Source organism: Diospyros lotus, chromosome 13, assembly GCF_014633365.1.
Source record: "Diospyros lotus cultivar Yz01 chromosome 13, ASM1463336v1, whole genome shotgun sequence".
In the NCBI taxonomy this organism is placed as follows: domain Eukaryota; kingdom Viridiplantae; phylum Streptophyta; class Magnoliopsida; order Ericales; family Ebenaceae; genus Diospyros; species Diospyros lotus.
The window spans coordinates 18430105-18443042 of record NC_068350.1 but is presented as its reverse complement, the minus strand read 5'-3'; the positions used below and the strand labels follow the sequence as shown (position 1 = coordinate 18443042).

Below are 12938 nucleotides of genomic sequence, written 5' to 3'. Positions count from 1 at the left end.
CTCGTCCGCGCTCTGTTTTGAAGGGGCCGCGCTCGCCTGGTTTCAATGGGAGCAAAGGCGACGGCGAGTGAGGAGTTGGGAGGAGCTCAAGGCGCTGCTGGTAAGTCGATTCCGATCGACTCAAGAAGGCACAGCGGAGGAGAGGTTCCTCGCGCTTAGGCAGACCGGGTCTGTCAAGGACTATCGCCTCTGCTTTAAAACGTTGGCTTCGTCCCTTGAAGAGCTACCAGACGCGTTCCTTGAGGGTCACTTTATAAATGGCCTGAGGATGGACATCCGAGCGGAGATGAGGGTATTGCGGCCGAACGGATTGGAGTAGATGATGGAGTTGGCCCAACGGATTGAGGAGAGGAATCGGGTGGTCCGTGGGGGTTACTTGGGATCAAACCTAACTTGGGTATCAGCCCCTTCCATTCCGACAACCAACCTTCAGCCGAAGTGGGCGACAACCAGCACTGCCACCTCACATCGGCCATCAGCCGTAGGTAAGTGGAGCACTCCTCCTTTCAAGAAGTTGAGTGAGAGTGAGTTGCAGGCCAAACGGGAGAAGGGGTTATGTTTCCGTTGTGACGATAAGTATTCGGTGGGTCATAAATGCAAGAATAGGGAGCTGTAAGTAATGGTGATTTATGAGGAGGAAAGGGATGAGGAAGAAGAAGATGTGCAGGAGACTGAAACAAAGGATGAATCAAGGGAAGGGGGAGACCAGGTCAAATTAAGGGAGGTGGTGGAGCTATCCCTTAACTCGGTTGTGGGATTAACCCCTCCGCAAACCATGAAAGTAAAAGGGGAAGTGGGGGGACAAAAGGTGGTGGTATTAATTGATAGTGGGGCTTCCATAACTTTATAGCAGCTGAATTAGTGCAGAATTTAGGGCTGACCAAGACAAACAAAAGGTTATGGGGTGATTATGGGGTCGGGTATGGCTGTTCAAGGGGCGGGGGTGTGTAAGGGGGTGGTCTTAAGGCTGCAGAATATGGAAATAGTGGAGGATTTTCTGCCATTGGAGCTAGGGAGTTCAGATGTGATCCTCGGAATGAAGTGGTTGGCTTCCTTAGGGGAGACACAAGTTGATTGGGGCTCATTAAGGCAGGGGGAGCTACTGTGACACTGCATGGGGATCCCAGCCTTAGTAAGACCTTGGTAACCTTGAAATCAATGATGAAGGCATTCAGGGAAAATGGGGAAGGGGTGTTACTTGAATTGGGCAACTTGATTGCTGCTAAAAACAAGGCTGGAGGGGCAGTTCCAAACAGCTTGCAGAAGCTGCTCATGGAGTTCAAACATGTGTTTGGGGGGCCGGGGGGTCTACCCCCACATCGGAAGTGAGACCATGTGATTACACTGCAATCAGGCGTACCACCAGTGAATGTTCGACCTTATCGGTATCCCCACTTTCAAAAAAATGAGATCGAGAGGCTGGTTAAGGAGATGTTGGCAGCAGGGCTGATTCGGTCGAGTGTTAGTCCATTTTCCAGCCTGGTGTTGGTTAAGAAGAAGGATGGTGGCTGGAGATTTTGCATTGACTACCGAGCTTTAAACAAGGTAACAATTCCTGATAGATTTCCCATTCCAATTATTGAAGAATTATTGGATGAATTGAATGGGGCTGCTGTTTTTTCCAAGTTGGACTTAAAATCGGGATATCATCAAATACGAATCAATCCTAAGGACATTCCTAAGACCGCTTTTCGCACACATGAAGGACATTATGAATTTTTGGTTATGCCATTTGGCTTAACCAATGCCCCCGCCACATTTCAATCCTTGATGAATGAGATCTTTAAGGAACAACTGAGGCAATTTGTTTTGGTATTTTTTGATGACATTTTGGTTTATAGCAAGGATATGGCTGAGCATAAGGAACATTTGAAGTGCGTTTTGGGGTTGTTAGCAGTGCATCAGCTGTATGCTAATGCAAAGAAGTGTCAATTTGGGCAGCGGAAGATTGAGTGCTTGGGACACGTCATTTCTCACGAAGGGGTGGCTGCGAATGATTCAAAAATTAAGGTAGTGGTGGACTGGCCCAGTCCTAAGTCCTTACAGGAGCTTCGGGGATTCTTGGGCCTTACGGGGTATTATAGGAGGTTTGTGAAGAATTATGGGAAGCTAGCATGGCCATTGACAGACCGCCTTCGAAAGGGGAATTTTTTTTGGGATGAATTTGCAGAACATGCCTTTCAATCTCTTAGAGGAGTGATGACCAAACTACCGGTGTTGGCCTTACCAGATTTTTCCAAAGAGTTTGTGGTAGAAACTGATGCATCCGGGCATGGGTTGGGGGCTGTTTTGATGCAGGAGCAGCGACCTATAGCTTTTTTCAGCCATTCCCTAAATCCCAAAGGTCGACAAAGGTCTGTGTATGAGAGAGAACTGATGGCCATGGTATTTGCGGTGAGGAAGTGGAGACATTATTTGATTGGGAGGAAATTTGTTATTCGGACAGATCAACAAAGCTTAAAGTTTTTAATGGAACAAAGGGAGATCAGTTCAGAGTGCCAAAAATGGGTCATGAAGTTGATGGGATATGAGTGTGAGATTCAATACCAACCCGAGTTGGAGAACCGGGCAGCGGATGCCCTTTCACGTCTCCAATCTTCCGTTTCATTATTGACTCTCATCGTTCCTCGAGTGGTGCAACTTGACCAACTTAAGAAGGAGGTGGAGGAGGATGTGCCACTCCAACTAATAGTTAAGGAGGTGAAGGCTGATCCCACGCGAAAGCCGGGTTTTACCTTGGTGGATGGGCACTTGCTGTTCAAAGGGAAGCTGTATCTACCTAAAGGCTCCACCTTGATTCTATTAATACTGAAGGAGGGGCATGATGGTCGGATTGGAGGCCACTCCGGGGTTCTCAAGACCTTTAAAAGGATCTCTTCGAACGTGTTTTGGGTGGGAATGAAGAGGGATATTCAACAATATGTTCGAGATTGCCCTGTGTGCCAACAAAATAAATACGAAGCATTATCACCTAGTGGGTTGTTGCAGCCGCTTTCAGTTCCAAGCCAAATCTGGGAGGATGTGTCTATGGATTTCATTGAAGGGCTGCCAAGGTCAGGGGGGAAAGATACAATATTGGTGGTGGTTGATCGGTTAAGCAAATATGGACATTTCCTTGCTGTAAAACATCCCTTCACAGCAGCAAGCATAGCAGGGATTTTTGTGAAGGAGGTTGTCAGGTTACATGGGGTTCCAAACTCAATTGTCTCCGATAGGGATAAAATTTTTGTTAGTCACTTTTGGGAAGAGTTGTTTCGATTGCTGGGCACTAAATTGAACAGGAGCAGCTCCTACCACCCACAGTCCGATGGTCAAACGGAGGTCCTAAACCGCACATTGGAGACTTATCTTCGTTGTTTCTGCTCGTCCAAACCTACAGCGTAGTGCAGCTGGTTGCCATGGGCTAAATATTGGTACAATACTTCATTTCATACAGCCTCAAAATTAACTCCGTTCCAGATTGTATATGGGCGTGAACCTTCCCCATTATTGAGATTTGAGAGGGGTACTACAACAGTTTCAGCAATCGAACAGCAGCTGTTGGAGCGGGACTCCATTCTTGATGAATTAAAGTCCCAACTATTGAAGGCTCAAGCTCGGATGAAAGAGTTAGCTGATAGGAAGCGGCGAGATGTGCAATTTGATGTGGGAGATATGGTTTATGTAAAAATTCGGCCCTATCGACAAAAGAGATTGGCAAAGAGATTGAATGAGAAGTTATCACCCAGGTTCTATGGGCCTTTTCCAGTGGAGAAGAGGATCGGGAATGTGGCCTACAAGCTGTCCTTACCCCTTTCTAGTGCTATCCATCCCGTGTTCCATGTGTCGCAGCTGCGCAAGGCGGAAGGAGCAATTAGGGAAACCCTCGAAATCCCTGATCAGCTTTCAGCCGAGATGGAAATGAAAGTGTCTTCAGAATTTCTGTTGGGAATAAGGCCAGGCACAAAGGAAAATCTAAAGAACCTTTATGTCTTTATTCAATGGAAGAGGCTGCCCCCATTGGAAGCAACCTGGGAGCCATACCATCAGATTCTTCTTCAATATCAAGAATTTCACCTTGAGGACAAGGTGCGACTTATAGGCGGGAGTGTTGTTAGGACTCCCATTAAACAAACGTATCAGAGGAGAAAGAAGGAGGGGAAAAGGGGTGGGAGGGGGGGGGGCAACCAAGTAAAATGACCCAAGGCTAAAAAAAGTCACAAGTTAGTTAGAAGAAAATATTCTAGCATGTGGCTGGAACGAGTGGGAGGAGTAAGTATATAAGGGAGAAGAGAAGGAGAGAGAGGTGTGGAAAATTCTGTTAGAGAAGTCGTGGGAGAGAGAGGCCCTCTCGAATAGGCCTATTTGGTTTTTCTTTCATTGTTTTTGCTACATCCATTGTTGAAGCTACTGTAAGTGAGGAATTCCTACTGTTTTTGAGTGAAAGTTCAATCAATTTTTGAGAAGAGTTCTATCACTGTCCTAACATTTAAAGTTCCAAAAAGTCATAGCATTCATTTTCAGAAAATTTAGAAAACATCAAAAAGGACATTTCTAATTCATAGCATAAAGCTGAAAAAGTAGAAAAACTTGGTTTTCTATTTTCTAATGGAAGATTCAATTATTCAATAGAAAATTGAAGTTAGAAAACAGAAAATGTTTTCTACAACTGAACAGGCCCTAAATGTTGCACTCATTACAAGAGCATGAATAATAAGAAAATCAAATCTGAGATTCTTAAAGAAAGCAAACTTCCAGAAAGGTACTCTAGAAAAAAAACTTCCCTTCTATTTTACACTTTAAAAGATCCAGATTCCCCACATAGTGGGATAAATGCTGGATATGTTGTTGTTGTAAAAGATCTAGATTCTAGAAAAGAAACCCTGCTCACTACATGCATACAAGCCCCAGCACAGACATTCAGGACATGCAGCAGATTTTCAAGTACTGCCACATAAATCCAATCCAAAATCTAGAAAATGCTTTATTGGATTAAATAATAATAGTGGCGCAGAATGAGATCATGAAAATTTTCATACAAATACAAATTGAGTTCTATTAGAGAGAGAAGAAAATTGAGCCCAAAAAGAAAAAAAAAAGAGTTAAGAGAGCAAATGGCAGAGAGCTTGATACCATACTAAAAGTGCACATTATACCATTTGTGTGTTCTCCTTATAGGAGGATTTTTTTTTTTTTTTTTTTTGGGGGGGGGTGGGGGGGGGGGGTGGGGAAGGAGGGAGGGAGAGAAATGAAATTAGAGAGGGACGGAGGCAGGACTATGTTTATCCTGAATGAGAGAAACTAGAAACAAAAAGGTAAATAAAAAAAAAAGGAAAATGGAAGGTGAGTTCAAGTTGAAACAGAATAAAGAAGAGAGTAACATGAAAAAGGAAGAGTAGATATTGTGCGAATTACATGATTCTAATATGATCATCACAGCTTTGTTTTGGCATCTGAACAAAAAGTATCCTAGAATGCTATGCCAATGTTTTAAAAAGTAAACTTCCCATGTTCAAACAAAAAGGTGAAATTGTAAAGCCCATACAATATACGATATGCCATACTAACTTTTGTAGTTTGTTACTTCATATATTAAGTGTCCACAATGAGAGATGCTAACACTAGATAACCATATTAGCTATTTAAGGGAAATTGGGTCATAAGGTTTCCCCTCCTTCTTTTCAAGTTTTTGGAGGAAGATGCATCACAAGTTAGACAAATTTCATTCAACTTAAAAATTTAAATTGGCATCTGGTGTTGCCTCTTATATGGCCGAAATAGCCCTTTTCTTATCCAAGAAACATTCCCCCTCCCAAATATGCACCATCATTGAAAAAGGTCAAACCACTTTCCCAACTCCCCCTTGGAGGTTTGATGTGTGATTAAATAAAGAATTTTGCTGCTCTGATACTCACAAGCCAAAAGCTTCCCAGCCAATCCAAAAGTTTAAAGTGTTTCGTGGTGTTGACTGCATGCTTATATGGTTTCTTGACTGATGTGGGATTTATGACAGATGGCCATGGTAGTTTGCATGGTTGGATCTCCCAACCAAACTCCGCCTCCTAAACTCATAATTGCGATGCTGCTTGCTCACGGATCCAAATAAAAAATGATTTTGACTATTTATTGTTTTCTTGTGGCCCATTTTATAACAAAAGAGTCAAGCATTAAAGTGCGCCATCTTGGCAATGATGTTTCACTTCATCACAAGATATAGAAATGGTAAAAATGAAACCCTAAATTCATGGCCTACAGAATCTGCAATGACTAAAGCTGGCTTGGGTGCTTGAAATAATCTTTTTCATTCAACTCAGATTTACAGGTATCTCAAATAAATGGAGTGGGAAAAGGGGTTGGAATCAATGTCCCCAAAGAGGTGGACTGAGTCCCCAAGTTGCAAATAGGGATTATAAGGTCCATTCAGATATTAGTAACATCAATACATTAACATAGTTGGAGATCACCTTCTTGACAGCAAGACTTGGAGATGTTTTCCCAGGATTCCCATTCAACCTCTCAAAGACAGATAAATCTCGTAAGCGCTCACGTTGCATTCTTTCTTCAACTATGCAAATAAAAGAATCAAAGGTAAAAATCATTCAAAAGAGAAAACATGATATTGCTTGACAAGAACACAACTACCATATCCAATCAAATTCTGTATAGGGAAAATAATCTTCTAGTTTACAATATGATTCAATTGCACAAGTAAATATTAGGTTGAGATTACAGAAAATTCAAAAAAAAGACCGTGCATGTATAGTAGATTGTTTAAAGTAATAACAATCTCAATTCACATAAGAAAATAAAGACGAATATTATTCAAGATATTAGAATTATTAGAATAATTGTACATATTTTATATGCATTTTATTTGTAATTATTAGGCTTTGTAATTAGCCCTAGGTTAAGCTTGTAGATTAAGGTCCATTATGCCTATCATAAATAGCAAGCTAAAAGAGACTAATCTCTTAGGTTTTTCTCTCCAAATTATTCTCTCACATGGTATCAGAGCCACCAGTGAGAAAAATCCTAAGCTGTTGATGTGTATCTTTCTCCAGCGGTTTCCAAATCCTAAAAATCCTTTTTTTTTCCTCTCTCCTCGCTGCCCTTATCTAGGCTGGAACTTCACTATTTGGCCATCATTTGTTAGCACCATCGCCACCATAGTGTTCACTGTCGTTAGATCGGCTGACCACAGGAGACCCATTGCTGTCGGAGCCGTCACATGCCGTCTGACTTTTTCTGGCCAGTTGCCACGCGCTAGAGCGTGGGAACGTGTGCATCGCTGGAATTTCGTTGTCTTCTCACCAGAACCTCAGTAGAGCCTTCTGAATTTGTCCCCAGTGTCTGTTTTCTCAAAAACCATCTTGATCCATGTGTATCAATTACCCAACAGCTTTTAAACACCAGAGTTTCAGTCTATTCACCTAAACCCATGTCGTCCTTGAGTGATGCCAACTCTACTCCTGGTGGCTTATCTGCATCTGAACCCTTCACCCTTTCCAACATAGGGACCCCTGTTATCACCTCAAACAAGTTAATAAGATCTGCCAACTATCTCTCATGGGCAACCTCTATCAAGATGTGGTTAAGGGGTAGGGACAAGCAGACCATCTCACCAAGAAGGCAGAGGATGTCGACGAAGCCAACAAGGCTAAATGGAAATAGGTTGATGCTCAATTGTGTAATATTTTATGGAATTCCATTAACCGATATGTTTTGCAGCTATTTCAGTCGTTTGAAACTTGTTATGAGGTCTGGAAGGAAGTCGCTGAGTGTTATACTAACAACATTTAGCATCTCTATACTGTTGTCCACTCTATCAAGTACATAAGCAGGGTCAATCTATGGAATCCTATCTAGGCCAGATGCGTTCTCTCACGCAAGAGTTTGAAGCCCCAAAGAGAAATGGGGCCATGGGCTAGTAGACGCGTAATCTCAGGAGCGAAGCCACCTTGAAGATCTGAAGGGTGTGGAAGTTTGATAGCCCTATCCAAACGATGATGATCGAAGCACCAAAAGCGAGGGGTCAGAAGTCATAAGAAGGCCTAAGAACAAACCACTTATCTTCGAAATCACTAATCTTACACGAGACCTCAACAAATAATCGCCCAATAGAAAGGACTCACTGAAAGGTATAAAAACTAACCAGGTGGTCCCCCCCCCCCCCCCCCCCCCCGGTCGAACCCTATAGAAACAACTAAATAGTTGAGGAGTGTCAAGTCTCGGATATGAGACTTGTAGTGCAGAAAATTGGAAGGATTGAGAGAGGGAGAGATAGAGATAGAATTGGGAGGGAAAATGAGAGAATTGAGAGGAAAATGAGAGAATTCAAGAGGGAATGATCTTCTCATTCAACATAGAAGTCCCATCCTCCTACAACCGGCCTTATATAGGCCCTTCTCGCGGTTCATATTGTAATTGTGAGGAAAGTTCTAGTTCCCGCTACCACAAGTGGCCCATGTGGGCTACGGTTATTACAAAAGTTTATTCAAAATTTACAAAATTGCCACTGGGACATAACATTCCCCACCCCTAGAAAGCATTCTTGTCCTCAAGAATTTGTAAGAGTCCTGTAGCTTGCAAAAATTAGGCCAGTAAATCCAGTAGATACTCTCAAGTGGTGTGATGAGGATCCATGTGCGACCACCTGACTAGCACTTGTGTTAGGGGCAAAGAACCTTGGTAGATCACTCTCTTGTCCAGAATGGTCTATGGCTCCACTATCACTTCCTCTTCCTTATCCACAGTAGGGATATCTGAACTAATTGTTGCCTGTGGTTCAATGGATTTCTTTAACAGAGAGATACATAGAATATAGGATATATGTGGACCTGTGGGGGCAGTTTGAGCTTGTAGGCAACCTCCCCACTTTGGCCTCGATAGTATATGGCCTAAAGTACTTTGAGCTTAGCTTGGATGTAAGGGTAGATGTGAATGGCTGCTGCAAAGATCTCTTCGCTCTCAAATAAACCTTGTCCCCTATTTCAAAGGTCCCGTCACTCCCCTTCTTATTGGCATTCTGCTTCATCCTATTCTGTGTTGTGGCCAACTCCCTCTTCAATACCTTCAAAACCTCTTGTCTTTGTTGTAAGTATTGCTCCACCGAAGCCATAGTAGCTGTAGAACTGGATAGGGCTGGGATGAGGGGTGGCTTATAGCCAAACACTACTTCAAAAGGGCTCTTGTTGATGGCACTATGGTGGTTGGAATTATACCACCATTAAGCTAACAACAACCACTGATTCCAACTCCTTGGCCTATTGAAACACATGCACCTTAGATAAGCCTCCAAACATTGGTTAACTCTCTCAGTTTGGCCATCAGTTTGGGGGTGGTAGTTAGGCTATGGACATGTGCAGCCCTACCTCCATGCTCTTGAACAATTCTTGCCAAAACATACTTGTGAAAATCTTGTCTCTATCCGAGACAATTGACTTAGGATCCTCATGTAGTTTAACCACCGAATCCATGAACTTCTTGGCTACTTGTGCTGAGAAGGGATGGGTTAGACTGATAAAATGGGAGAACTTAGTCTATCTACCACAACCAAAACCACATCTTTGCCCTCTGATTTGGGTAGCCCTTTTATGAAGTCCATAGAGATTCCTTCCCATGCTTGTTTAGGCATTGCCAAGGGTTGCAACAAACCTGGATAAGCCACATTCTCATGCTTGCATCTCTGACAATCCTCACACGACAACACAAAACTTACCATTGCTTTCTATTGTCCTGGCCAATATAACATTTGCCTCACCTTCTGATAAGTGGCTTGTATCCCCGAGTGGCCACCTATTGGAGAAGCATGTAAAGAGGCTATGATTTGCCTTTTGAGTGGCTCATTCTCTCCCCTGACTACCCTGCCATTAAATCTTACCAGACCATTGGAAAGGGTATACCCTGGCTTTTCTGTGGATTGAACTGCAAGCTAAGTTATTAGGTCTTGCACCCATGGGGTTTGGTCATAGCTTCCTACCACCTCCCTAACCCACTCAGGCACCACAAACGTTATAGACCGACATTCCCCTTTTTCTTCCCTTCTTGAGAGGGCGTCGACTACCACATTTTCCTTCCCCTTGCAGTACACAACAGTATAATCCAACCCCATTAATTTGGACACCCCCTTCCTTTGCAACTGGGTGTGCAGCCTTTGTTGGGATCAAAATTACAGGCTCTCGTGGTCAATCTTGATAATGAAAGGTCATGCTTCTAGGTAGTGCCTCCACTTCTCAATAGCTCCTAACACGACCAATAACTCCTTATCATAAACACTTAGGCCTAAGTGTCTTGGAGCCAACACTTGACCGATATAGAACAAGGGTCTTCCCTCCTGCATTAACACCGTACCTATCCCATTGTCGCATGCATCTATTTCTACCACAAATGTCTTAGAAAAGTCTGGGAGAGCTAGCACCAGTGCCTCTGTCATGGCCTTCTTGAGTGTCAAGAAGGTTGAGCCCACCCTTGGATTCCATTGGAAATTGTCCTCCTTGAGGAGTTCAGTTAGGGGCTTAATGATGGGGTCATAATTCTGTATGAACTTCCGGTAATACCCTGTTAACCCTAGGAAACCTCTTAGTTCTTTTACTGTCTGCGGCCTAGGTATTAGTGTATGCCCTACAACTTAAGAGTTAAGTTGTACTTGATATATTATGATATGGTATATTTGTTGAGTAATATATTTAATTGTTTCATGTTCATGTTATTTATTGGCAAACTTTGTCTTTTGTATTTATTTGTTTGTTTATCAATTATTTAAATACAAGATGCCTCAAGACAAAGTCCCTAGGTTTACTCTGTGTAGAAAGGAATTGAGGTGTGACTTCAATTGTAAAGTCCTTGATACACCTAAGAGTACAACCTTAAACCTGCCCCTAGTCAAAAGTGTTATCGAGACAGGACATCAATGACACAAAGAGACTGGTGTGTGCTATGTTGTTACCTTTAGGAAAGATAGTAGTTGATCTTACAGACTACAGGTATGGGATACCTAAGCTAGTACACCGGTGCTTGCTGGTGAGTACAAGTTCATTGGACTATGACCTGACTATTAGAGTAACTCACAACACTCCACCGATTCTCTCAACTCAACTAGCTTACTACCAACTCAAGAACACACCGATAATGAAACACATAGAGGAGAAACACAAACTGACATACACACACCAAGAACACGCAAGAATTATCCTGGTTTGATTTTGAATACAAGACTTACATCCAGACTGCTAGGCACCAATCTAATCCACTATCTTGAAACATCCATTAGATGATTACAACGAGATCTGAATCCCCCTCGCCCATATACACTGAAAGCTATTAGGATCCTAGAGAATACAAGCTATACACAGCCACTCTCTACCTCTCGCACTCAATCCCAAACACAAGACAGCAACTGGAAACTAACTTTTCTGAGAATAGGTGCGCTAAAACCTCTAATATTTTTCCCTATCCCATAACCCCTATTTATAAGATATAGGGGCGTGGATTACAAGATAAAACCACCTGCCCAACTGACCTAACTAATCTAATTGGTTAGCTACCCCTTCTAGAAACAAACCTTCTAGAAGAGAGATTAAATCTAACACTAAAACAGAAACGAAACATGCAGCAATATAAAGAAACTTGTTTACATTTAATCTAATCTAATACAAGTGTCACAACAAATTCTCCACCCATTTGTACTTCAATTAGGCTTCATCTTCAACCTTGAAAAGGTCTCCCATACCCAGCATCATCACTGACGTCCTAGATCTATCTGAAGGATCCTCATGCAGTGCTTCAGCTTTGCTGTAGGTACTGGTTTTGTAAACATATCCGCTGCATTGTCTTGTCCTACAATCTTGGTTAGAAAAATAGTTTTATCTTCAACAATTTGCCTTATGAAATGATGCCTTACATCTATGTGCTTAGTCCTTTCATGATGGGCTTGGTTTTTGGACAAATGTATGGCACTTTGACTATCACACATCAAAGTTGCCTTGACTTTTACCCCTAGGAGCTCACTAACTAGACCCTTTAGCCACATAGCTTCCTTAATTGCATCAGAAACAGCTATGTATTATGCCTCGGTTGTGGACAATGCTACCACATGTTGCAAGCCTGACTTCCAACTAATTGTAGAATTCCACAGCCTAAAGACATAGCTGGTTGTGGATCTTCTCTTGTCTATGTCGGCAGCATAGTCGGCATCCGAGTATCCTAGGATGCTAGCTTCCTCTCCTAACTTAGCTCCACCATAGGTTAGAGCATTTCTTATAGACCCTTTAATATATTTAAGCATCCATTTCACTGCCATCTAGTGAGATTTCCCTAGATTAACCATAAATCGGCTGATGACACTCATTCCATGTGCCAAATCAAGTCGAGTACACACCATGCTATACATGATGCTGCCTACTGCACTCGAATAAGGGATATGATCCATTTCCCTCTTCTCTTCTTCATCTTTAGGGGACTGGTCTGAGGATAACTTGAAATGGGCAGCAAATGGCAGACTATCTGCCTTTGCTTCAGCCATACCGAATCTAACTAGTAGCTTTGCTAAGTAGGATTTCTGAGAAAGATATATCTTCCTATGGAGCATATCTCTTGAAATTTCCATCCCTAGAATTTTTTTAGCTTCCCCTAGCTCTTTCATTTCAAATTCAGCCCTCAATTTATCCTTGAGAAGCTGGATTTCTTTAGAGGACTGACTTGTTATAAGCATGTCATTTACATAGAGTAGTAAATATATGGAAATACAGGAAGAAATATGCTTAAAATAGATGCAACAATCATAGGAACTCCTAAAATACCCTTGACCAAACATAACCGAATCAAATTTTCGGTACCATTGCCTTGGGGACTACTTAAGTCCATACAAGGACTTTCTAAGTAAGCATACTTTCTCCACCTTTCCCTTAGCTTCAAAACCTTTCGGTTGTTCCATCAAAATCCTCTCCTTTAAGTCCCCATGG

General features: G+C 42.4%; 1 protein-coding gene across 2 annotated transcripts in view; it reads right to left on the bottom strand.

The window, feature by feature from the left end:
- LOC127788446 (SAC3 family protein C) overlaps positions 1 to 12938 on the bottom strand; it is a 43878-nt gene that overhangs the window by 6184 nt on the left and 24756 nt on the right. For both annotated transcript variants that reach the window (XM_052316707.1, XM_052316706.1), the window contains exon 2: positions 6444 to 6544. In XM_052316707.1, coding sequence (XP_052172667.1) covers positions 6444 to 6544 — 101 coding nt within the window. The remainder of the gene's footprint in view (positions 1 to 6443; positions 6545 to 12938) is intronic.